The 25,662-nt window shown below is 43.1% G+C and overlaps 1 protein-coding gene across 1 annotated transcript in view; it reads right to left on the reverse strand.

The window, feature by feature from the left end:
- Positions 1 to 696: 696 nt before the first annotated feature.
- CDH17 (cadherin 17) overlaps positions 697 to 25,662 on the reverse strand; it is a 29,587-nt gene continuing 4,621 nt past the window's right edge. Inside the window, exons 4-17 of the mRNA XM_009638339.2 lie at positions 24,821 to 24,959; positions 23,465 to 23,623; positions 22,614 to 22,813; positions 20,749 to 20,880; positions 19,735 to 19,885; positions 18,799 to 19,014; positions 17,465 to 17,541; positions 15,775 to 15,966; positions 14,318 to 14,562; positions 12,374 to 12,504; positions 10,975 to 11,208; positions 8,152 to 8,268; positions 7,927 to 8,043; positions 697 to 1,810 (exon numbers count right to left, since the gene is read on the reverse strand). Coding sequence (XP_009636634.1) covers positions 1,701 to 1,810; positions 7,927 to 8,043; positions 8,152 to 8,268; positions 10,975 to 11,208; positions 12,374 to 12,504; positions 14,318 to 14,562; positions 15,775 to 15,966; positions 17,465 to 17,541; positions 18,799 to 19,014; positions 19,735 to 19,885; positions 20,749 to 20,880; positions 22,614 to 22,813; positions 23,465 to 23,623; positions 24,821 to 24,959 — 2,220 coding nt within the window. The 3' untranslated portion in view covers positions 697 to 1,700. The remainder of the gene's footprint in view (positions 1,811 to 7,926; positions 8,044 to 8,151; positions 8,269 to 10,974; positions 11,209 to 12,373; positions 12,505 to 14,317; positions 14,563 to 15,774; positions 15,967 to 17,464; positions 17,542 to 18,798; positions 19,015 to 19,734; positions 19,886 to 20,748; positions 20,881 to 22,613; positions 22,814 to 23,464; positions 23,624 to 24,820; positions 24,960 to 25,662) is intronic.

A 25,662-nucleotide genomic window follows, 5' to 3' on the forward strand; every position in this document is an offset into this window, starting at 1 on the left:
TTTGACCCGTCTCCAGAAAAGAAATTGTTGAAAACACAAGATGCTTTTAAGCAAAATTAGCAAACAGAAAGACAGGTCAGGGAGATAAAGCAAAGTGGAACTTCTGCACATTTTCCCCATCTTCAGATAAAGCCATATTGATATACACAAGTACAACGACTCCTGAACTTTGGCTCCTTTATTTATAAAACAATATACTAATCCCAATCCCTGGATACACTGACGTAACTGAATGTCATACTTTCCAAATATAATGGATTGCATTCCCATCATAAAATAAATACATTCCAGCAGTGAGCCCCACAGCAAATAACAGAGCTCCAACAGCTGGGGAAGCTGGGGTAAGAGATACAACAATTGGGTTGTGTCGCTGAAGCCCGAAAGCAAAGTTTTTGCTGGCAGCATTCTAGGAAAACCTATTATAATGCAATGCTACCAAAAAAGTGCTCTTTTCTTTCTAGTTCTGTGCTACATGCAAAAGCTATTAAAAAAATCCTGCATACTCTTTTCCATATGACCTTTCCTTCAGTGTTTTCAAAAGTATATTGTCTTTTCAGTTTAACACAATATTTGTCAGCTTTTATTTATAGCTTAAAAGAAAAGCCTCCCTCAAGCTGTCACCAGAAATGCCCTTCTATAGGCATGCTGTCAGGAGAAAGGCTTTCCTTCGCTGTCAGGAGAAAGGCTTTCCTTCGCTGAGTGTCATCCTGGGCTCAAATACATTTTACTGAAACCAAGATACAAATGCCTCCAGTAATCATTACATCTTGAATCAGCCGGACACGTATCACTCTGGCCTGAGAGCTGTTTTTAATCTGCATTATGCAAAAGTGAGGGTTAAATACAATAGATAACCAAGCAGCAATGGTTTGCTCTCATGCACTACCTATCTTTTTTTTTTTTTAATATAATAGGCAGACACTAAAACCTTTAAAGAATATTTTTATTCTTATCTAATATATAGAGGCATGAATAATACTTGCAGCAGTATCATAAAACAGCACATTACCCAATGAGATAAGACTCAACATGTATTTTTTAACATAGAAATTGTAGTGAAAGGCCATGGTGCTTCACAAACTGGTTATACTCTGTGGATATCAAAAATGAAAAACTGAAATGTCACACTGCTAGTTAATATTGCTAGCACAAATTCACCAGGATAATGTAAGCAGGCATGACCCTGGGCAGATTACAAATTGCAATAAGTTTGGGAGCTCCTTTGCTTAGAGTCAGAGAGATTCCTGAGACTTCACGGGACATCTTCAAATGTGGCACAGGACTTCATTCCCCATTTTGATATTCAGTAACTTACGGAGGTGGAAAGAGCCAAAGATGTGCAGTTAGATAAAATGTAGTCCTCTGGAAAGTCCGTATTTACGTCAGCTGACAAAAAAAGAAGGCTGAAGGCTGGTCCCATGTGTTGATCCTTGCAGGAGCTCAGCATTTCGTGTTGTCATGAGTTAACACTTCAGTCAAAGCTGATATTCTTGTTAATGGAGGCTGCTGAAGTCTATGTACATTTTTTTTTCATGACTGATTGAATAGTATTACCTACAAAAGTGAGGACAAAGCCCTGGGAGCCTGCTTTTGCATGTGTGTATCCTCAGTTTGTGATCGTATACTTCTGGGCTTTGGGAGTGATGAAGCTCACTCCTTCCCAACCCAAAGGGCATTTTTGTCTCTTGATGAAACAGTCATTAATTCAGTCTATTGAGTTCAGAATTATCATTTGCATCTTTCTGATAGGTCTTATTTTCATTTTTCTGTTTGTATTTCATGTGAAGAAACACACCCCCTATAACACAACCTGAAAAACAGAGAGTGGTCATCAGTAAAGGGAAGAGAAAACTTTCTGAAAAGGCATTTCAGCAAAGGATCCGACACCCGTGCTGTAAGACCCATACTGCTTTACCTCTTGAACAGAAGCAAATGGCTTTGGGGAATGACCATGCAGCACTGGACCAAGAGTGTGTTCAGGGACCTGAGGCACTGGTGGGCAGGGTCGGATGTCTCAGGGCTCAGGAGACTTCTCCCAGAGGAGAACTTCTCCTCCAGGATCTGACCAGATGGCAAAGTGTCTTTTTTATGCCCCCTCCCTTTGATCAGTGATATGTCATGTTTGGCTTGAATTGCAGTCCCCGGGTGTTTTTTTCCCAAAGGAATGGCAATTCTGTCACAGCAAAGCTGGGGCTACTGACAGCAAAATTGTTCTTTGGGAACTCCTTGGTATCTGTTAGGAATAGCTGATGGACCCCAGGGATTTGCACGCCTATGGGTAAGAATGATTCAGATTTTCTTCTGGATTAGAAGTGCTTATACCCTTTATAATCACTTGTCGTACACAATCTAAGGTGTCTAGATGTCTTCATATGCATACATATATATGTGTGTGTGTATATACATATTAAATATGCATATTATATGTGTATATATATGTCTGATCTTTTTAAATCGTGATGAGCTTGTTACACTGTACATAAATTTATTTCCTCTTTATCAGTGTTAGCTTATCTATCACTTTCAACATCTCTTTGTTCCTTTATTAAAGTACATAGGAGTGTTCATGTACTCCTCTTGCCCCATTCATTGATCTGAATATCTGTTCTGTAGCTGTTCTTATTTTACAATCGTACTTGTGGTATCTGAGTAGTTACTCAAGGAACATATCTACTATCTGTCACATGATCTCACATAATCCAGGAAAAAGCAGTTTTTGACCTGCTATGCCACCTGGACATCCACAAGTCTATGGGGCTGGATGGGATCCACCCAAGAGTGCTGAAGGAGCTGGCAGGGGAGCTTGCCAAGCCACTCTCCATCATTTATCAGCAGTCCTGCATAACAGGGGAGGTCCCAGATTACTGGAGGGTAAGGAGGATCTGGGGAACTATGGACCTGTCAGCCTGATCTCAGTACCGGGGAAGATTATGGAGTGGTTCACCTTGAGTGTGATCAACGGGCATATGGAGGACAATCAGGGGGTCAGGCCCAGCCAGCATGGGTTCATGAAAAGCAGGTCCTGCCTGACCAACCCGATTTCCTTCTATGACCAGGTGACCTGCCTGGTAGATGAGGGAAAGGCTGTGGATGTCGTATACCTAGACTTCAGCAAAGCCTTCGACACAGTCTCCCACAGCATTCTTCTAGAGAAGCTGGCAGTTCATGGCCTAGGTGGGTGTACTCTTTGCTGGGTTAAAACCTGTCTGGATGGCCAAGCCCAGAGAATTGTGGTGAATGGAGTTAAATCCAGTTGGCGTCTGGTCACAAATGGTGCCCCCCAGGGCTCAGTTCTAGGGCCGGTCTTGTTTAATATCTTTATGAATGATAAATCCCCCCCTGGACGAGGGGATTGAGTGTGCCCTCAGTAAGTTAGCAGATGACACCAAACTGGGTGGGAGTGTCGATCTGCTTGAGGGGAGGAGGGCTCTGCAGAGGGACCTGGACAGGCTGGATTGATGGGCCGAGGCCAACTGTATGAGGTTCAACAAGGCCAAGTGCCGGGTCCTGCACTTTGGTCACAACAACCCCATGCAATGCTACAGGCTTGGGGAAGAGTGGCTGGAAAGCTGCCTGGTGGAAAAAGACCTGGGGGTACTGGTTGACAGCCAACTGAATATGAGCCAGCAATGTGCCCAGGTGGCCAAGAAGGCCAATGGTATCCTGGCTTGTATCAGGAATAGTGTGGCCAGCAAGAGTAGGGAAGTGATCATGCCCCTGTACTCGGTGCTGGTGAGGCCACACCTTGAATATTGTGTTCAGTTTTGGGCTGAACAAGAAAGACGTTGCGTTGCTGGAGCATGTCCAGGGGAGAGCCACAAATGTGGTGAGGGGTCTGGAGCACAAGTCTGATGAGGAGCGGCTGACGGAACTGGGGTTGTTTAGTCTGGAGAAGAGGAGGCTGAGGGGAGACCTTGTCCCCCTCTACAACTGCCTGAAAGGAGGCTGTAGCGAGGTGGGGGTCGGCCTCTTCCCGGAGAGAGACAGTTTGTCTTGGTGAAAGAGTTTCTCCCATCAGAATGGATTGGCTGAGGGTTTGGGGTGTATTTTTTGTTTCATTGTGTTTTGTTTTCCAACGCCTATGCTCTGTGTTTCTTCTAAACAAAGTAAGACTACAGGGGATCCTTGCTCTTGGAACAAAAGGTGCTGAGGTCTGAGAAAGCCCTTAGCTCACGCAGGAATTCATTCTGGTGTCAGACAGTCCCCCAAGAGATGGCTGTTTTTATGGTTATGTCTTCTGAGCTTCAAGGCCCAACTCAGTGTTTGCAATCTCACCAGGTTTCATAAAATCTTTGGATCTCTCATTGTTTTTTCCTTGCCTGTCTCTGATCCCTGTTAAATCCACCTTAGAGGCTCTCATCTGATTTTGCCTCTACAGTGAAAAAAAACTTGCTGTCAAAAAAACTTGCATATTCATTTCACGAATTATTTTTAAAATCCATTATGATCTACATACACTGTGTTTTTTAAAAGTCATAAAGCAGTGGCAACTTCTACTGTGCTCGCTGAAGCTGACCAGCTCTCTTGTAATGAAAACATCTTTAGTCAGTTATCCAACATCATTGTCATAATTTTCAACATTAACTGCCACTTAAATGTGGCACTATACTTAGTGAGGGATCAGACTAAGGCATTTTGCAGAAATAAGTGACGTGAGAAGCTTGAACAGAGATGATAAAGATGCAGTTTCAGGGGTTTCTCTGACAATTGCATGGTCTGAGTGTGGCTTCTTCCTTTTAAGTTCTTTGAATTCTTTTTTCTCTTTTTATCTTCAAAAGACAAACACATATGCATAACATATGCACCAGTACTTTCTCTTGCTTTGGGGGTTTGTGTATTACAAAAGAATATCTACACAGAGCTTTGGTTTTGTCTTTTGAGGTATTGAACCTGTTCTTGCGGGCTCATTCTCTTTTCTTTTAGAATTGAAGTAACAGTAACTTACATAAGTTCTTGGGGTTTTTCCCTTTTATCCTCTAATTTAATCCGAGTCTTTCAAATATGAGGTCTGTAACATATTTAATTCTTTTTCTTTGATTTCCTCCATAGGTCTTTCACAGTCCCTTCCCTCTCTATAGCTGTCACAGTTTCTCAGTCTGGCTCTTGTGACCATCGCATTCAAAAATCACACAGGACTGAGCACTGAATTCTCCTTGCTCTTTGCTTCCTAGGGGACTGGATCCCATCAACAGTCTTCCTCCCTACTTTTGCACTTACATTGATAAAGAGAATACTGAAGGAGCTAGAGGATGTTATGGCAGGACCCCTCTCGATCATCTACCAAAGGTCTTGGGAGTCTGGAGAGGTCCCTGCTGGCTGGAAGCTAGCCAATGTTATTCCAGTCTACAAAAAGGGCTTGAGGGAAGACCCAGGGAATTACAGACCTGTTAGTCTAACCTCAGTTCCTGGAAAAATTATGGAGAAGATCATACTGGGTACTGCTGAAAAGCATTTAAAGAATAACACAATCATCAGGCACCATCAACATGGGTGAACAAAGGGAAAGTCCTGTGTAACTAATTTGATGGCCTTCTGTGACAAGGTTACCTGCCTAGTGGATGAAGGGAAGGTGGATGTACCTTTTCTGGATTTTAGTATGGCTTTTGATACTGTCCCTCACAGCATCCTTCTGGACAAGTCGTCCCACTGTAGGATGAGCAGGTTCATGGTGCACTGGGTGAAGAACTGGCTGAAGGGCAGAGCTCAAAGTGTTGTAGTGAATGGGGCTACATCTGGCTGGCGACCTGTCACCAGCAGTGTTCCTCAGGGCTCAATTCTAGAGCCAGTTCTGTTCAACATATTTATCAATGGTCTCGATGCGCGAGTTGAATACATCATTAGCAAGGTTGCTGATGATACCAAACTGGGAGGTGTTGTTGACTCTCTTGAGGGACAGGAGGCCTTGCAGAGGAATCTAGATAGACCGGAGCATTAGGCAATGATTGATGGCATGAGATTTAATAAGTCTAAATGCTGGATTCTGCACCTGGGACAGAGTAACACCAGGCACAAGTATAAACTGGGAGAGGAGCAGCTGGAGAGCAGCCCTGCAGAAAGGGATCTGGGGGTGCTGGTCAACAGCACGCCCAGTATGAACCAGTAGTGTGCCCTGGCAGCCCAGAGGGTAAACTGCATCCTGGGGGGCATCACACACAGCATGACCAGCTGGTCAGGAGAGGTGATCATCCCGCTGTATTCAGCGTTGGCGCAGCCTCACCTTGAGCACTGTGTGTGGTTCTGGGCCCCACAATTTAAAAAGGGTGTTCAGGTACTCGAATGCATCCAGAGGAGGGCAACACAGCTGGTGCCAGGGCTAGAAGGAATATGCTATAAGGAGTGGCTGAGGGCTTTGGGTTTGTCTAGTTTGGAGAAAAGGAGGCTGAGGGGCGACCTCATTGATCTCTGCAGCTTCCTGATGAGGGGACCTGGAGAGGGAGATGCTGAGCTCTTCTCCCTGGGATCCAGTGGTGGGGTGCATGGGAATGGTTCAAAGCTGCACCAGGGGAGGTTCAGACTGGACATTAGGAAGCATTTCTTTACCGAGAGGGTGGTCAGACACTGGACCAGGCTTCCTAGAGAGGTGGTCAATGTCCCAAGCCTGTCAGTGTTTAAGAGGCATTTGGACAATGCCCTTAACAACAGGCTTTAACTTTTGGTCAGCCCTGAAGTGGTCAGGCAGTTGGACTAGATGATCATTGTATGTTCCTTCCAACTGAAATATTCTATTCTATTCTATTCTATTCTATTCTATTCTATTACAAAAAAAAAATATTTTATCTTGCTTTGGAAAAAGAGATGAAGTTGCATCAGCTCATTCCTGTAAGAACATAATACTGTACACTACCACTTAACAATATAACTGTACTTTGTTCATGTAAATGCCAGTTTCCCACAGCTCAAAGCAATTCTCCATATGGAAAACGGAAACCTAAAAAGCTGAAATAGGTGACGTCCTGGTTTCAGCTGGGATAGAGTTAATTTTCTTCCTAGTAGCAGGCATGGTGCTGTGTTTTGGATTTAGGATGAGAAGAATGTTGATAACACCCTGATGGTTTAGTTGCTACTACGTTGTGCTTACACTAAGTCAAGGACTTTTCAGCTTCCTCTGCTCTGCCAGGTGCACAAGAAGCTGGGAGGGGGCACAGCCAGGACAGCTGACCCCAACTGGCCAAAGGGCTATTCCAGACCATAGGACATCATGCCTGGGGGGAGTTGGCTGGGGGGGAGAGGGATTGCTGCTTGGGATGGGCTGGGCATCAGTCAGCGGGTGGTGAGCAATTGCATTGCGCATCACTTGGTTTGTATATTCTGTATATTCTCTTACCATTATTATTATTATTGTTATTCTTTTCCTCTGCTCTTTTATTAAACTGTCTTTATCTCAACCCATGGGTTTTACTTTTTTTCCAATTCTCTCCCCCATCCCACTGAGGGAGCAGGGGGAGTGAGCGAGCGGCTGGGTGGTGCTTAGTTGCCTGCTGGGCTAAACCACAACAGGTGAATAAAACCATAATTGTAACCTATGGGTACAGACATTGTAAGCATGACATTCCTGGAAGCTTCCTATTTTCACTGTAATCTGGAAGCCAAAGATGAGGCTCCAATCCCTTCCCTGACAGGGAAAAGGCAGTAGGTAGCAGTGAAGGGGCAATATGCTACAAGTGCAACGTTTTCTTCTGTGATAGCTGCTTCCTGTGCCATTGTACGTGTATGCAGAAGCACAGGCCACAGAAAGCTATTCCTATGACTAAAAACTTACAGGTTTGCAGCAATCATGATACACAGTCAGGAGATCTTCCCTCTTTTGCTCATTCTGCAACATGCGTGACATCTCTTCACGCAACAAGTGAATCAGTGTCAGAAATGCAACAGCATTACAGTATCTCAGAGACCTGGCTTCATATCAACCAAGAAAAAGCGACCTACCAATGATGAGCAGGACCCCAATAAGAATCCCAATGGCCTGGCCGACGCTTGGTCTGGAATGGTCATGCTCTACTTCGATAAAACATGAATTTTCACTTGAACACTTGCAGATGTTTACTGCAAAAAAAGAAATGCCATGAGGTTAATGAGAAGTTTAGTAGTCTAGTTTGATTATTCATAAATGCAACTGTTGTCTTGAAACTAATAGTTCTGTGCATAGTATACCTTGAAGATTCACTTTTCTTTCCAAAGGTGGTTTTCCATTGTCAGTAATTATTACTGGAACAGTATACACCTTCTCTTCAAAGTTAGTGTGTTTCGGAGAGAGGTAAGCATAAGTACCTGTAGGTAGGAAATGGTACATTCATGTCAGCAAAAGAAAGAAATTGAGCTCAACAGTTATGCCAGCTGCAAACGCTCTTTTTTAAGGCTGCTTTGCACATGATGGTAGTTTCTGTTTTCCACCATGTCTTACCAGGTCTCATGGGTTTGCAGGCATTAAGTCAAAAGGGACTGTCTGAATGCCTAGTCTGGCTTTCAGCATAATATGGTCAGAGAATTTCCTTCCTAACTTCTACAGCAGGCCAAATCTGATTTTGGGTAGTGCTACAGTGATAGCATCATATCTAAACCACAAAATCTCCCCATACTCAAAGAAGCCATAACCAACTTAAATTGTTCCCAAGACAACTTAGTAGGACAGACCATCCTTCTAGTACACCTACACTGTCACATCTAAGACTCTTTAGAACTTCTAAAAAGAAGACTATAACAGCCACTGGGATCAGACCAAAGGTATATTGATGTCAGTATCTTGTCTCTAGAATGGAGAATACCATAAAAAAAGCAAACATGTATGTAAATATACTAACAACAAAAGGAGAGCCAAGGAGAATCTCCATCCTTTACTGGATGCAGGGGGAACCATAGTGACAAAGGATGAGGATAAGGCTGATAATGCCTTCTTTGCCTCAGCTGTTCTCCAGGTTCCCAGCCGCCTGAGCCAGAAGACAGGGATGGGGAGAAAAACAAATCTCCCATGATCCAAGAGGAAATGGTTAGTGATATCTTTCCCCTGTACCTGGCACTGGTGAGGCCTCACCTGGAATACTTTGTTCAGTTTTAGGCCCCTCACTACAAGGAGGACATTGAGGTGTTGGAGTGTGTTCAGAGAAGGGCAACAAAGCTGGCGAGGGGCCTGGAGCACCAGTCTTATGAGGACTGGCTGGTTGGGAACTGGGGTTGTTCAGCCTGAAGAAGAGGAGGCTGAGGGGAGACCTTATCGCTCTCTACAACTACATGAAAAGAGGTTCTAGTGAGGTGGTTGTTGGGCTCCTCTCCTAAGTAACAAGTGATAAGATGAGAGGAAACAGCCTCAAATTGCACGAGGGAATGTTTAGATCAGATATGAGGAAAGATTTCTTCACTGAAAGGGTTATCAGGCACTGGAAGGGGCTACCCGGGGAAGTGGTTGAGTCCCCATCTCTGGAGGCATTTAAAAGATGGGGAGATGAGGTGCTTAGGGACATGGTTTAGTAGTGGACATGTATGGTTGGACTCGATGATCTTAAAGGTCTTTTCCAACCAAATGATCCTATGATTCTATGTATTTTATTTTCTCTTAATGCTCTCTCAGTCTTCAACAATTTTCAGCTCAGAGACTTCTTGAACAAGATGTAATTTCTTGCTTTGAACTTGTGGAAACTTTCTACATACACAAGACCCTGCAACAACAAGTTCCACAGTCAACTACCTCCTCCCTCTATCTGCACTGGAAATAACTCCCATATGCTTCATTTGAAGCTCCCACATTTGTATTCTGGAAGAAAGGGCAAATGATGAACCTCTGGCCACCCTGACCACAGCATTCATGATTTTAAAGACCTCTACTGTATTTTTTCCCTACTCTCTTCCAAGCTAAACAGTAGTAGCTAACTTTGCTTCTTCTGTACACTTCCTTACATCAGGCTAGTCCATAACTCTGATATAATCACCCTATCTAAACTTGTTTCCAGTTCTACTGCATCTTTTTGGAGATGGAGAGACCAGAATTCAAGATTTGAACAAATCATGGATTTATACAGGGGCATAATCACATTCTCTGATTTCTTCTCTGGTTCTTTCCTAGTAATTCCCAATATTTGATCTGCTTTTCTGAACACTGCTGATAATTTGATCTCACATTTTCATGGAACTGCTTACAGGTCTTATTCCTGACTCATAATGGCCAACTCAGCACCCATGATTTCAAATGTGAATTTGGGGGTCTGGGGTTCATTTGAATCTGCTATTTTATTGCTCAACCAGCTCAGTCTTGCAAGGATGTTCTGCAACTCTTCACACTTGGTTCCTACTCAAATAACTTTGTATAATGTCTAAACTTCGCCTCCTCATTGCACACCCATATTTACTGATCTGTGCAGGTCCTAGCAAAAAACCCTCTGGAAAACCAGACATGAACTCACTTCAGTGCAAGAGCTGACCATTTACTCCAACTCCATAATTTTAAATTATTATTTATCTTTTCAAAACTTGTCCCTTTCACAACATGGCAACCTAACTTTCTCTAGTGGGACATTTCCTCAAATGTCTTTTAGGAATTCAGACAGGCTCTATCGGCCAAGCACTTATCCATGTGCTTACTGATCCCCTTCAAAGAACTCCAATTAGTTTGTGAGGCATGACTTCCCTTTGCACACAAAATGTCAGAAATAGTTTGTGAACTGCTCTATTTCTTTAGCAGGAGTGATTTGTATTGATTTAAGCACACAGTACCTTTTTTTCTTAGATGTTTCTTCTCTCCTAACTACTAGTGAAATTTTAGCTTGCAACATACTAGATGTAACCTCTTGAAAAAAATTATTAATGACTTAGGTGTTCAAATAAATACATGCCAAAATGCATGTAATTTCTCAACAACCAATTTTTTTTCTACATGGAATACTGGATATGCAATAGTAGGAATGAAAAGGAATTCAATATTACTTCATATTTCTCAAAGTACTTAGAGAGTCCCATATCATTAGAAGAATAGCTTTATTAACTTACCATTAACCTTTGAGATTTCCCAATTATTTCTGGCATTCATATCATTTGCGAGAGAAAAACTAAATTTTGAATACAAGTGTTCATCAGCATCAGTCGCTTGAATTAAAGTTCTCTCTCCTCCAATGAGTGGGTAGCAGAAGAAAGGAGGATAATCCATAGCTAACTGTGGAGGGTTATCATTCACATCCTTTAAGTGTAGTACCAAGGTTGTTTTGGATTTCTGAGCTGCGTTATCTGTAGAGTTTAACAGAATGTAAAGTTACACGCACATCTTGGACTTACACGCTGGGTTGCTGCATTTGCAGCTGTCATATAGGTACCGCATCAGGCAGGCAGTGGGAGGTGGCATTCGGTCTGCAGGTTGCAGAGGCAAGGTCTCAGGAGGGCCTGAGGGACTCGTGGTGGCTGCCACCACTTCTTAAAAAGTGTGGTTTATTTACCCCCAACTCTTGCTAACTACAGAGCACTAGCAAGTGAAAGGAAGCAGATAGATCATCGTATAAGCAGTCACATCCATCTGCTATCTGCTAAGCGGTCACATCCATGGTGACCAGCACTCTTTGGAGCATTCTTTTAAGTGTGAAATTCCTTAAACTTTCCATCTCTCTTCTATATATACAAAAAGCAAGTCAACAGTCTGCCTTGGGGCCCAAGACAAGGGGCCCAAGAAGAGCTTTCAGAGCCCTGTCATTTCTCCAGCCTGTTCCTGCAGGAACAGCCTCACTCCATCACGGTGCTGGAGGAAGCATTCCTTTTTCCTGACATAAAGGAAGTGCATCCTTACCCATATCCCTCAAAACAGTGGCCAGCATTATTGTTTGCATGTGTTCAATAAGGGAAACCTAGATTTATACTTCATTCAATCAGCTATAGTCCATAGCTTTTAACCCCTTTTCAATGTAAATCATGTAACGAAATCTCCCCAGATGGACTGGAATTAGGAGCTCTAATATATTTCAGACTAACTAGTGTATTAGTTTTATTCATAATAAAATGAAATTCTGTACAAGTTTGCAAGTTACTTTCCAGGTATGTTTTCAGGAAGCCTAAACATACCTACAAGAAAGAATAAAATCTTTGTAGCTACAGAGGAAAAAAGTGGCAGAAAATGCTGACACTAAAAATACTGAGAAAATTCTAAATTTCTCTATATGCTCTGTGGCTCGTGCAAATATAACAGCATGTGATAGCTAACTACATGAAAATTATTTTAATCCTCATTATCTATAACATCGAGATTTCTTTTAAGAAAGTTAAATTCTTAAGAAATATATACTTCTAAGGAGACACCACACATTCCTGTACTTTTCATGGGCTTAGTCATGGGAAGTACTCCTCATAAAGCAGTAAGGGCAGAGGATTCCTCTGCGTGTGTATATGTAGTTGTTTCATCGCTTACGTAGCTCATATGCAACAACATCAACACTGTACGTTTCTTGCTGTTCTCGATCCAAAGTGGAAGCAGTGTATATCTGCCCAGTGCTTGAATCAATCCTCAGCCATTTCCTTACATCACCTTCTATGGAGTATCTTTGGAGAGAAAGAAGAAAAAGTCATGTATACTATTCCAAATCAGGAAAAATTGCTGATAAAGCAAATACTTCTGTATTGATTTTAGGTAAGTGGCTTGATTATAACTGTATTCAAAGTGAGGGTTCTTGGAAGAGTCCCAGTACTACAGCCAACCAGGGGAGACAGACAGGCAAAGGGAAGCTAAAATCATTGCGAATAAAGAGTGAGAGCAGAACCGTGGGAATGCCACCGCTCCTCCAGCCTGCATGTTGCAACTCCACCTTCCTCCTAACAGGGAAGCCTGGGGTGTCCAGAAGCGTGCTCTGTCCCAACCGTATCTCCCTCTCTCCCCATTGCATCTCCCATGCTTTGGTTTTGATGGGCACACAAGCCAAAGATTGGGGGGCAGAGGGAGCAGTGCAGACAGGCACCCTTTTTTGGATCAGCAAGGGGCCAGGACTCCAAGGTAGTCCATCTGCTGCCAGTCTGGAGTAGCTTGTAATTACCATTGGGGCAGTCTTGGAACAGAGAGTGCTTTAAACAGCACCACATAATTGCCTTTATATTATTGTTTAAAAAAACAAAACAAAACAAGGTCTCTGCATATTTACTTATACAAATTTAACCATGAACATATGACCCAGTTGAAGCACAGGCATTTGCTTGAGTAGATGTGACCCGACCTTCTCATTCAACGCTTTTGTTCTTTCAGTACCCCTTGCATTAAAAACAGCATGCTGACATGCTTGTACATCTTTTACTTTTTATACTTTTTATTTTATGTCCTTTAACCTATTTTTTAGCAGAAATGTGGTTTATGTAAATATGAATTCCTGTCATCTGTCTCTGTCATCATCCCCCAGAGCTTCTTGGCCTTTGACAGAATGCTAAACATGCTAAGTTCCCAAAAGTTAGGGGAAAGTAGAAAGCCAGATGAGAAACCTCTGGGAATAAAAATCCATGGGAGGCCTAACAGTCATATTCTGCAACTCCATTAACTACTTGGTGTTTTGCTGAATTTTAGTTAAATTTCAAGGATTGTTTATTTTGGGTTGATCTGTTCAGCATCCCAGCTGGGAATCGTGCAGCAAGAGCCACAAATAATTCTTCTACCCGACTCTACTGTGTAAGGTACATTTGCACCATGCAACACAACACTGTGCATAAATCCATGAGCTGGCAAAGACTCAAGGTGACTTGACCATACAACATGGCATTGGGCTACTGAGTGAGCCAGTTTGAAATTTTGCATCCCACTCACAAGCATAGGAATTGTCTTGCACAGAGCTTTGCATCCACAGTGGAAGCAGGCAGCTGGAAAATAAAATTAATTAATTGTCAGCTATAGACTTGAGCTTCACTACAGGTTGTGTGTTTTGGTGGAAAGAAAATAAAACCCTGTGTGGTTTCCTGTGCAACATGAAAAGCAACTACTGGCCTACTGGCTCCTAAGGGTATGCAGTATGCGTTATTCATTTGTTAAAGGCGTTATGGATATGGAAACCCTGTTATTCTCAGACCAGCTCTCCCTTTTTTCTGGTACGTATATTGGCCTTCTTCCCTTTTACTTTCCTGGTTCAAGGCCCCCACTGGCTGATACTTGTCACAGCACAGAGAGAAAGCTGGTTAGAAAAGCACTGCTCAGCAGTCTGCTGCAGGTGGGTCACTGACCACCACCCCACCCCACCTCCACCTTCTACTAGGAGATGAGACTTCTGTAAAAAAGTCTTTTCCTGCATGCCAAGTATTGGGCGTGTTTTCCTTGTACATCTTTTAGGGCAATTTTCTAAATGCAAAATTCAATAAATAAATCATGGTCACTCTTGTTTACCGTACAGTATCCCCCTCAGGATCATAGGCCTTCACTGTCATGACCAGGGTATTTACAGAAACATCTTCAGACACTTCTCCATTGTAAACTGTCTTGAGGAAAACAGGTGGTTCTTCCACATCTGTTACAAGAACTTGAAGCAAGGTAAGGGAGCTTGAGTTGTATTGCACGCCTGGCACCAGCGGTTCGGGGTTTGTGGCATTGATCACCAGGTTGTACACTGAAGCTGCTTCAAAATCAAGAGCCTGCATAAATTAGAAGAAAAAGGTGCTTTAAGCCATGGCCCTGATGCTGTGGGGAGCTCCCATGGGAAACCACAAAGTGCCCCTCTTCTCAAGGAGGAGATTGTATCCCAGATACAGATGAAATAAGTGAGAGCTGTCAGGAGGAAAATGACACTGGTAACAGCCAATTTAAATGAAACCATATGCCCGTTTGGAGGCCTCCTCAGCAACTGCATTTCCTAATAAAGTTGCCACCTGCCTGGCTAAGTTTAATAACTATATCCTGTTTACTGCAATAGTATTTATAGCTCTGTACGAGATGGTCTCGGGTGACCTCCGTGTGACAAAAGCCATGCGAGGTTTGTTACACCACAGAGTTTCTCACAATTGCCTCCTTGGGAAAAAATGATGCTGAGGTTGAGCCTGAAGACGGTCCACCAAATGCTGCATCTGCCTGCCCTTGGCCTGGTTGGCAGCAGGTGAACTGGGTGCAAACAACATGTCACCCCTTGGAAAATGAGTGATAGATTTCCCGGACCCTTTGTTCAAGCGCCTTTGAGAAGGCTAATTTCAAAGGGAGAGTTCTTTTGCTATTGAGATTCATGGATGTAGCAGAAAGTGTTCCTTACGTTCCCACCTCCAGCATTCAACATATGGGATGTATCACCCACTGTAACATGCATGTGCTGACCTTGGCTTTTGCCTCTCCATCCTGACATTGAGACATGCTGGTCTCACTTGCATCTCCCATTGCAAAAGCCACCAATGGCCCAGAGCACCAGCAGGGAGGAGGATCTGGCCCGTGACAGCCCACCACCATGACCACAGCCCATGGAAGCATTTAGCTGGCTTTCTCTTTTCCAGAAACGCTGCTGCAAAATCAGTCAAATAATGACATTTTTTTCTTTATGGTGTATAAAGACCTGCTTCATTGGCCAGAGCCTGCTCTGCTGGAGAAGGGCCCAGCAGCAGAGCCAGCGGAGGTAGCTGCTGGTGATGGTGGTGAGTGGGTAAGGGACAACAAAGGCAGGAGGATAGCTGTGCCTGAGGACTGCACAGTGTGGGGCCTCCTGCAGTCTGCACCATGCTTAGGGTCTCCTTACCCTACCACCAGGCAAACTCCGCCCCACAAACCATCACCAGGGCAGTTACTGTTTATGACAAATGTATATGTGATATAATTTATATATTTTTATATATAGAGAGAGGAGAAGAATAAACCCATCTATTTACCTTGTTAATCTTGACAAACCCTCGGTTTGTTTCAGGATCTGTCACTATGGTGAACGTCTTGTTTGGATCTCCTTCCTTCACTTGGTAAATGATGTAGGAGCTCCCTGTGGCAGGCTCGTCTCCGTCGGTAGCTTGAATTTCTGATATCACTGTTCCTACTGGGAGATTTTCTGCAACAGTCACACTGTGATACTGAGGAGAGAGAGGTCGTTGAAACATGACACACCGAGCACCATCTGCGGATAAAATCCTGAGTGCTGCAACAAGCTCACGACCCACAAGCAAGGATGTATTTTAACCCTCAGCAGCTGTGTGAGGGAGGGAAGCAGTGGCTGTACTTCACAGCAGAGACATAACCAGGTTAGAGGTGTACAAAAGCATTAGAGAAATGCCTTGCAGCAGTACAGGTGAGCTACCTCGCTGCCTAGGGGAACCCAGGGCTGCAAGATGGGCACTAGAGCCTCTTCAAAGTTGCTATATCACCCTTTTTAGCCATACATTTGCTAAAGGTGATGGGATCTGTCAGCTGGTAAGCTACTAGTATAGCAACAGCCCCAGACCTTTACCTACTCTGTCAAAACCACTCCACGCTCGTGCAATGCTCACAGCAACAGGGACTGTACAGCTCCTCCGTACCCAGTAAGCACCCTAGCCACTGACTGTTAAATATTTAAGTGCTCCATGTACCATAGGCCATTGCCACATTAGCAGCCCAGCTCCATTTACTGTTTGCTGTGTGCCCTAACCCAGCAGTCTCATCTTGAGACCAAGTCCCAGACTGAGACATTGAGGTGAGAAAGCCAACAACCTGCTATGTAGGCACCTAGTCCACATGTGTCTAAGCTCACGTTATCAACAGAGAACTGGGCAAAGTAGTCAGCAAAGCCCGAGAACCAACACAGCTTCCCCAAGAGGACACCTACACCTGATGGGCCAGACAGCTCTCCTGAGCCCACCACCCATGTTGCCTACAAGTATGGTAGGGGCTTAAGCACCTAAAATGTAGACACTACAGCCACTCTAGTGTCTGCAGGGAGGCTTGAGCCAGCAGGCAGAAGTCATGGAAGGTCTGCAGGTCTCTCTGCCAGATGCCAGCACCTCCACCAGAGGAAGCAGCAAAAGCCTGACACCCATTCCGGAACCAAGGGCCAGCAGGTATGCATTTGGGCATGGATCACTGGACCACTGGTTCTGATTAAAGCAAATAGAGACTTTGATTTCCACTCACCTTCTGGCTTTTACATTACATGACATTACATTTACATTAATACTGTGTTTGGAAGGGAACTTGGGAGATGTTAGCTTTTTTCCATTTAGCTCTTTTAATTAATTTTAAAGCCTTTTCTTTTCCTTTCCCTTCAGAACTTACATTTCTGGAATAAACTTCTCTAATAGAATAATTTCTTTCTTCTCTAATAGAATAATTTCTTTCTGTGCACATAGCTTTCCACTGAGAAAATTACCTTATATTTCAGAATTAACTATGAATCGGTCCCACTGTTCATTGTCTAGACAGAGCTTATACGCAGGCTTTGCAGCAATACCTTGCCTCTGTTCTCACTGGTGGATTGCTCTTGTTACTTGTCTGTAAATGGTTGGTTTCCCATGGACATTCTATAGACATTGAACATATGCTCAAACATTTGTCAAAAGTTATTGGGACATCAAACATGGTGTTAAAAATACTCACATCTGATTTTTCAAAGATGGGAATCTTATCATTGATGTCGATGACATGTACTTGCACATCACAGATTGTTTGGAATACTGCATGGAGAGAGAACAAGCAACGTCACAGCAACCTTTCTGCCAAAAATAGCTTTCCTCCAAAAGGGTTCACTGCGAGCAAAAGTGAGCGCTGCCAAATTGCCCAGTCCAAGCAAAGTCCAGCTGTTCTAAGAAGCACTTGATCTCCAGTATCTCTTAGTCAGTGACAACCTCACTCTCTGTCTTACTGTTCACCTTCCCAATTGCTTCAGCATTGTCCCATCCTGTTTCACTTCATTTCCCTCACGTTTTTTTAACCATATCCCTTTACCAGGACAGTGATAGCTATGAATTGTGTTAGCTTTCTCAATATCACTTTTGCATGTCAAAATGTAACCCCAAGTTGTTGTGCTACCTTCTCCTCTTGGTGGACCATCAGGCAGCGCCCTCATTTTCATTACAGCCAGACTTAAACTTCAGATCTATGTAGATCTAAGCACTACCTGAGCAGGGACACCCATAGCAATGGGGGTTTCTGATTTTAAAAGCATACTCTACTGGTCATGTGCTATTCATATGTAGCTGGATTTTAGTGTTTTACGGACGTGTTTCATGTGCTGAAAATGAAGGAATATTCTAAACAAAACTGTTTGGATGGAATTCAGATGAGCATCCAAAACAAATCACCAGCTTCTCTCTCTGCAGGGTTTTCATATCATCATTTGCAGACATGTCACACTGTTTTCTTTACATGCCAGTTCCTTCATCCACAAGATTTGCCTGACTCTAAGGACTCCAGCACAAAGCTTTAAGCTTTAGTATGGAGTTTGATTTCCTTTCCATCCAGTGAACCACAAAGGACTCCTGGGAGCTTACATAATGGACAGGATTCTTTCTGAAGATGATTTTCAGCTCTTTTAAAATACATTATCTAGACTTTCTGAGTAGCTGTGTTTCATTTCTTGATTTTTTTTTAAGTGTCTGTTTGAAAGATTTTTGGGGAAAACCACAATCATGATCTCTTCAATTTTGCCCCCCTGTGGAAGGAAATCTCATACTGGAGTACTTACTAACAAGCTTCCCAGTTTATTCACGCTCTGCCCTAGAGCTGGTTTCCTTCCATACTTGCGTTATGAATCATGATTAACATCCCTGCATCTCGAGAAGGCAGCAGTACCACACCAGAGCAAGCCAGCTCTCAGTGCTGCTGCCTGTCCAGTGAATTTTCCAGGTCTCCTCTCATCCCTTGGACACTCAGCATGGGGGATGCCAGTGTGAACAAAATTATTCCGATGTAAAACAGCAGGCGTTACGTACCTGCATCTGTCACCAGCACCTTCAAGGAATAGTTGGATGCAATGCGCTTGTTTAACAATTGGCTGGTTAACTGCAAAACCCCAGTGTCTTGCTGAATGAAGAACGGTTTACTTGAAGGAAGAGCAGGAACCTGACTTTTGATTTTGAACTGCAGACGAGAGTTAAGGGTGCCCACCTCATCCATGTCTGTAGCTTTCAGGGTGCCGATGGTACTGCCTGTGGCAGAGGAGAGACCAGAGTGGGTCAGAAAATGCAGTGGTCCTGTTCCTCCACAGAGGTACACGCTGACAACAGTGATACCAATGCAAAATGTTAAGGGGCAATAAAAATACAACTGAGCGGGAAAACACTACAATGGACACAATTGTTTGACTTCTGGGCGGTTTTCATTTAGCACCCCAACCAGCTGCTTTGGGCTTGGGGCAATCCAAAAGGACTGGGGTACGTGTTTTGATCAGAAGTGACCGTAACAACAAATGCTTCAACCTTGAAACCAAATAACTGGTGTGAAGACTTAGGGACAGATTTCAGTAATGGTCCATTGAAGTCAAGGGCATTATGCTGAAGGAGCATCTGGATGAGGGAAAATGGGCTCATGCCACTTCTAGAGCAGTATTTCTTGTATTAGTGATAAAAGGGGTGTTTTTCTAAGCAGTTGTCCAAAACTGTGGTTGTGGGAAAATGCGATTTTATATTTCAAATTGCACAGCATTTTTTAAGTAGGGGTCTTGGGTCTTCCCTTCTCAGGTTATTGAAATCCTTTCCACATGAATTACTGAAGTGAAAACAACAGGGCTATTTGCACAGGAAAACATTTCTCTGGAAGAGCTACATTTTACATTTTGGGATCAGAACTTCTAGCTTTATTTGCACCCAGCTGGAAACAATTACAGGACCAGAATGATGTGTACAAATTAGTAGAAGCTGTTTTCTTACCTGCACCTTCATTTTCTTGAACTTCAATTACAGTGAGTTCCTGCTGGCACACAGGGGGATTGTCATTAATGTCTTCCACGACAACACGGACCTGCAGAGGCTTGTCCACCAGGTCTCCCTTGCTATCTTTTGTGACCACAAAGAAAGTATACTGCAATAAGAATGTTGAGATTAGATGTGTTGAATGTCCACTGTGACAATATTTTGCATTTAAATGTGTAGCTATGGGAGCGTTCCATTCAAATTAAATACCCCCTCATATGTTTGTTCAGTATTTTCACTCTGTTTAATTCAGAACTCTTCCATCACCCTTTAGTGCCTGAGATCTGAGTTCTCAGAAGAATTTAAAAATCCTGAATACTTCACTGCACTGTGAACTTGCTCTCGCAAAAAATTCAAGGAAAGCAGGCATGTCTCATTTTTGTCACTTTGCAAATTCATCTGTCACACACAGAGATAGGATTCCTCCAGTACATCTGATCTCTGCCTTATTCTGTGCCCAAATTTCCTCCAAGAACAAAAGGGGGCAGAGGGTTTTCTCTCTAAAAGAATCCCATATGGGGAACTTTAGGGTAACTTTACAGTTGCAACTGCAAGTCAAACTCTGCTTCTGCTGTGGAGAGATCCCTGAGGCCCCTGGGAGATGGAGTAGATCTGAAACACCCAAATCTCCTGCCCTCCACAAATGCCACTGCCTACCTCTTCCTCATGCACCTACAATCCTGCCATGGTTGGCCCATGTTGTACATTATACACAGGCTGTGTGATTGCTACTGCCAGACCCCTGGAGAAATGTTGTAGGGTACCAAACTGAAGGCTGTTTACAGTGTAGTAGATGAACGTGTTTTCGTATCTATCAAGTCATTCCCAAAAAGAAACAGGAAGAAAAAAAGCTTTTATTTCTTTTTTTCTCCTCTGTCCTTTGTAGTGAGCTTTCTTGTATTTACTCCCACAGCAATAATCACCTTCCTGCTATGGTCTCTCCCATTGGTGAGGTTTTATGTGTTTACTTACGCTATCCTTTTCTTCCCTGTCCAACGGTTCGGTCACATAAATAACCCCCTTCTGATCGATGGAAAATGGGAGCCTGGGCAGCTTTTCTCTTTCAAAAAGGTCATAAATTACATCTGGCTCATTTGACTGCACCTAAAACCACAAAAATAATAGGAAGTCAGAATTGTAGACTGAGTTTTAACAGGGATCATTTCTGGACCACAAACAGAAAAGACTGCGTTCCTGTTAGCTTCATAAACCAGAAAATTAACAGCTTGGCAGGCTCTTGGGACGAGCTGTAGAAAACCAGACTGATAATCCACCTCTGCTCTCTGAATTGTTGCGGTGAAGCCACTTTACCTCAGTTTCTCCAGCTGTCCAGATGGGCTATGACACATGTCTTTTTATGGAAGCGTTTTGGGATGTGGAGATAAAGAGTGATACATGAGAAGAAAGCATTATATGTATTTGAATGTCTTGACACTAATTTGTTCCATCTCCTCACACTGTCTGTTTCTGCCTGTTGGTTTGGTTTATCTAATTCAGAGACGTGGAACAACAAAACAGATATCCAGTACCTATCTGCGCGTATGTGTGCGCATGCTCTTTACATGCATCAAAGTCTGTGATGAGGGATCTTTAGTGGGGTGCTTCAGATTTAAAATGAAATGCAGTAAACAGACTGCCAAATTAACGAAGGAGTCAGCATTGCTGTTTATGTTTTATATTCTGTAGCAGCAACTACATTTCATTTTCCCCTCGGCAGAATCACCATGTCATTGGCTGCCACGTGAAATTTATATACAAGTGACCCAAGAATGGGAGCACCGTTGCATATTGGTTTTCCTTCCACCTGTTTTCACTCTGGACTTCCTCGGGCTGTCGCTGAGGCTGGTGGGAATTGCACCCAGGCAGTTACTCTTGCAAACAGGATCCGAGGAATCCATGTCCAAGGGATGACGACATTGGGGGTGTCAGTGCCAAGGCATTTTTCAAAGTCAAACATTTCTGAAAGGCTGCTAGCCTGTTAGTTAATATTTACTGATGTATACATTGCTATTGGTCTGCAGTTATCAGCAAAATATTTTGCATTTGCACTGTGAAAAGAGGAATAGTATGGGAATGCAGGATGCTGAAGGAGGGCATTTCAGTCCTTCCTAGGTACTTTTGATGTATCAGGTGTGCTGTGTCACACAGGACTGGTCACAGCAGATGCCCCTGAGTGCAGGGGACTGCCCATACCAGGGTTGCAGTGGAGCTGGTCCCCTGCCAGGCTCTTCTGGGGATGGAAGAAGCTAACCTTAAAATAACGTTCCACACATTAGCTCTTGGTTTGCCCAAAGCCTGGAGGGCCCATGGTGTTAGAGTGAGGCTGGAAGTGCTCAAAGAAACCCACGGGAAGAGAAGAGCAGCACCTCCACAGAGGCACCCAACTCCCACACGTCTGTCTGGGAACTCCCTTAGGGTGTCTCAAGAGCTTTACCTTTTATCTTGTGCCAAATAGCCTTGTAAAGCACCCTTTTTCTTCCAGTGATTACACTGTGACAAAATTCTCCAGATCTTTCCCCTATCCATGAGATATTCTCATACACAGGCAGTACTAACAGCCTCTCCAAACTGAAGGGCAAAGTCCAGTCACTCTAATGTTTGTATTGACTGTATCTCAGTCACCTTCAAACCATTAACTTTCATACTAACAGTAAGTTAATGAGACCTGCAATATAGATCATTTCCAAAGGATACCATATAAAAAATAACTAGGACGTGCCAAAGTCCCTCTGAAGAGCCTGGTGCTGAATGCAGTGGGGACATGTTCACAGTTAGCTGGGAGAAAATGACTCTGTGGCACCAAGGAGAGGTGCAGGGAACATGACCAAAGGCCCTACCTGGCTGATGTTGACAGGGTGGATCTGGGTTGAGTTTTCTTGGATGTGGATGGTGGGGGGAGCTTTCCACAGGCTCTCCTTCACAGTGATGATCACATCGGTGCTGCTGGTGAAAGCGTTCGTTGTCAACCCTGCCATGTCTTTCACGGTGACGACAAGTGTGAAGGTGTCCTGCTTTTGAGGATCTAAGTAATAAGAGCCTAGAGGCAGAGCAAAGACCCCAGTGAAATGATGCCAAGGCTGTGGAGATAGTTCGTCTAGCCACTGCCTCCTATATGCACCATGCTTCTTCATCTGCTCCAGGTTCACTCCTTAGATGGGCCTCTGTCCCAAATCTTAGCAAGCCATTTCTCTGAATGATGCAGCAAAACATCATGTGACCTAATCATATGAGAAATCTGTGCTGTGGTCTCACGTTGTGCAAATGCATCACTGAACAGCCCTCACTCCAGTTAGGCACTTGTTCAGGCCAGCATAAGAGACAGGGTTTCTAAATCATTGCAGTTTAGTTGGGATCATGTGGCTGGCTGAGTTTTCTCTGCATTTTTCATATTACTGATTTGGGTTTTCTAGATTTCAAGGAAGACATTTAATCCCAAGATATGACTCGGAGTAGTCCTGAGGGCCAAAGGATTTAACTCTCTTCTCAAGGTACTTTCAGATCTCCATTTCTGCTACTTCCCTTGAATTTCGTGGGACACTAAGTTCCCCAAAACCAGGGCCACAGTGGAGTAAGTCCCACTGACTATGTTTATTCAGAATTTAACATCAGAATTGTGTTGTTGTTTTATTCCTAGGTACACCCAAGAACTCATGCTTGCTTTTTGACAAACAAGATTCTTTTTACATACCTGTCTTACTCGGTGAGATTGCTCCAGTTACACTATCAATCTGGAAAAGCATTTCTTTATAAGGGTTGGGAAAGTGATGGAGAATGCTGTACATCAGCTGTGCGTGGGGAGTTGTAGGATCATCACGGTCAGTGGCGTGGACATACATGAAGGGCTTGCCTGTTCAGATTAGAGAAGAAAGAGTGGGAAGAGGAGACTGAAACCCCAACACACAGTCCATTCGAGCAGAGCTCTCAAGACAGGAAGGCAGCTTATGGGGAGCTACTGCTGTTTCAAAATGCATCTCTCATGGTAAGCCATGCTTGTGTGTGGAGGTTACATTCCCTGTGTGCCATCCCACAGGTCCCACCTCCACCAGCTCTACTCAGTAGGATCACAATAGGTGTGAAGACCAGTTGATGAAGAAGGTGACAGCTCAGAGAGCTACCTACCACCCAAGAGTGCCTGCATCTGCAATGTAGCTCACTGGCATCTCTCTTTAAGGCTACTTCGCAGTCCTTATACAAATCAGTTCAACCCAAAGCAGCTTGAGAAAAATGCCCTACAGCTGTGACACAGTTACAATTAAAGGAACAATCATGCAGTGAAAAAAATCCAAGGAAATGCATGGTAGCATAAGTGAGTTTTTGCCCTTTTATCACCAATGCAACATTCAAAATATTTTTGACTTGGATGCAGTTGAAGAATACAGTAAAATATTGCAGAATGATTTTCTGACCCCATGGAGTTTTATATGCAAATTCTTTAGCAAAAGTTTGTTCTTGAGTCCATAGTCACAGTGATAAAAGCTGGCTGAGTCCTTAGTTTTATTTCCAAGATGTGGGTCTCGATCTGCTTTTCAATGCTTTCCTGATTTCTGGACTGGATCACTGCAATCCATAATCTAAGACTCTCTCCTAAATACCAGCCCACGTTCTGAGAAGCGTAAGTCACAGTAAACACATACCCCATATCTACACTGGCATTTTATTTCACTGATGTTCAAAGACTTATATATTCTTAGCATTCTTTTTCTGTGTAATCTTTAGCAACCTTTAAACTTTAAACTTCTTCTAACGTAGGGTTTTTTCAGTGCAATGGTGAGGGCAGCAATATTTGCCTGTTAAGTGATACTTGCAAAGCAACAAGTACTATGAAACATTTCTGATTACACTCATCCCTTTACGCCACACAGTGGTCACCTCTTTGCCCTTTCGTTACATTATACATGCTTGTATCCTTATTTTGTATAATCCTGTGGGAAGGAAAACTGATCTCTTTTTAGGTTGTTGAGGCACAGCACCCACCTTATCTTCCTGTTTAACTAATCTACCTAGTTTCCTATTAACGATAATATTTAATTATTATGATGATTACCTGGGCGGGAGTTCTGCCTCACTATTCCAGTGTAATTTATCTTGTCAAATTCTGGTGGGTTGTCATTGATATCCACCACATATATTGTAACAGTGAATGGACCTTCCACTCTGTTTCTCTTTTCATCCAGACTTTCCACCTTGATTTACAAAAAGAAGGAAAAGCAAAGAAACATTTTCATGTAGATAAATGAAAAGACATAAATGAACATCAGGATGTCAACTGCCAAGTCATTCTTACTGTGACTCAGATCTGGTGAGAGCCATCACTGGGTGGCTCCATCTACAAGAACACATTTACCACAGTAGCTCTCTGACAATAATCGCCACAGTACATAATGCCAACAAAACAAAATAACCTACTCCTGCTTCTGATGACACCTTTCAGAGGGCAATTGCTCACTTCGGTCTCAGCAGACTACTTGTATTCTTGCACAGTTTAGATCTCATGCTTTTCTTTAAATAGAAATAGGTACTTTCTAAGGAACAAGGAGAAAACCCGACCATATAGGGGACTCAAATGTGCTATTGTAACTATCAACCAGAAAAATAGTCTGATCTAGGGTTTTGTAAAGAAAATTTAATTCTTAGTTCTGATTACATTCTTGTTCCAAACAATTTGACTTCTTACTTTTCAGCCTTCTTTGACTTTAAAGCACCAAGTATATATTATGTCTGTCAGACTTTATTTTGTTTGCACATAATAGATCAAGTCATGATTATTTATGCCTAACCAAGTACCATTTTTCAGTTCTGTCATCACTTCTTGTCTGTAAAGGTTTCCCATGTTTATGGTTAATGACTTCTGGAGCTAGAAAATCATACTCTCTAATACCAATCCAA

The sequence above is a fragment of the Egretta garzetta genome, unplaced genomic scaffold (assembly GCF_000687185.1).
Source record: "Egretta garzetta isolate BGI_Z169 unplaced genomic scaffold, ASM68718v1 scaffold154, whole genome shotgun sequence".
NCBI lineage: Eukaryota > Metazoa > Chordata > Aves > Pelecaniformes > Ardeidae > Egretta > Egretta garzetta.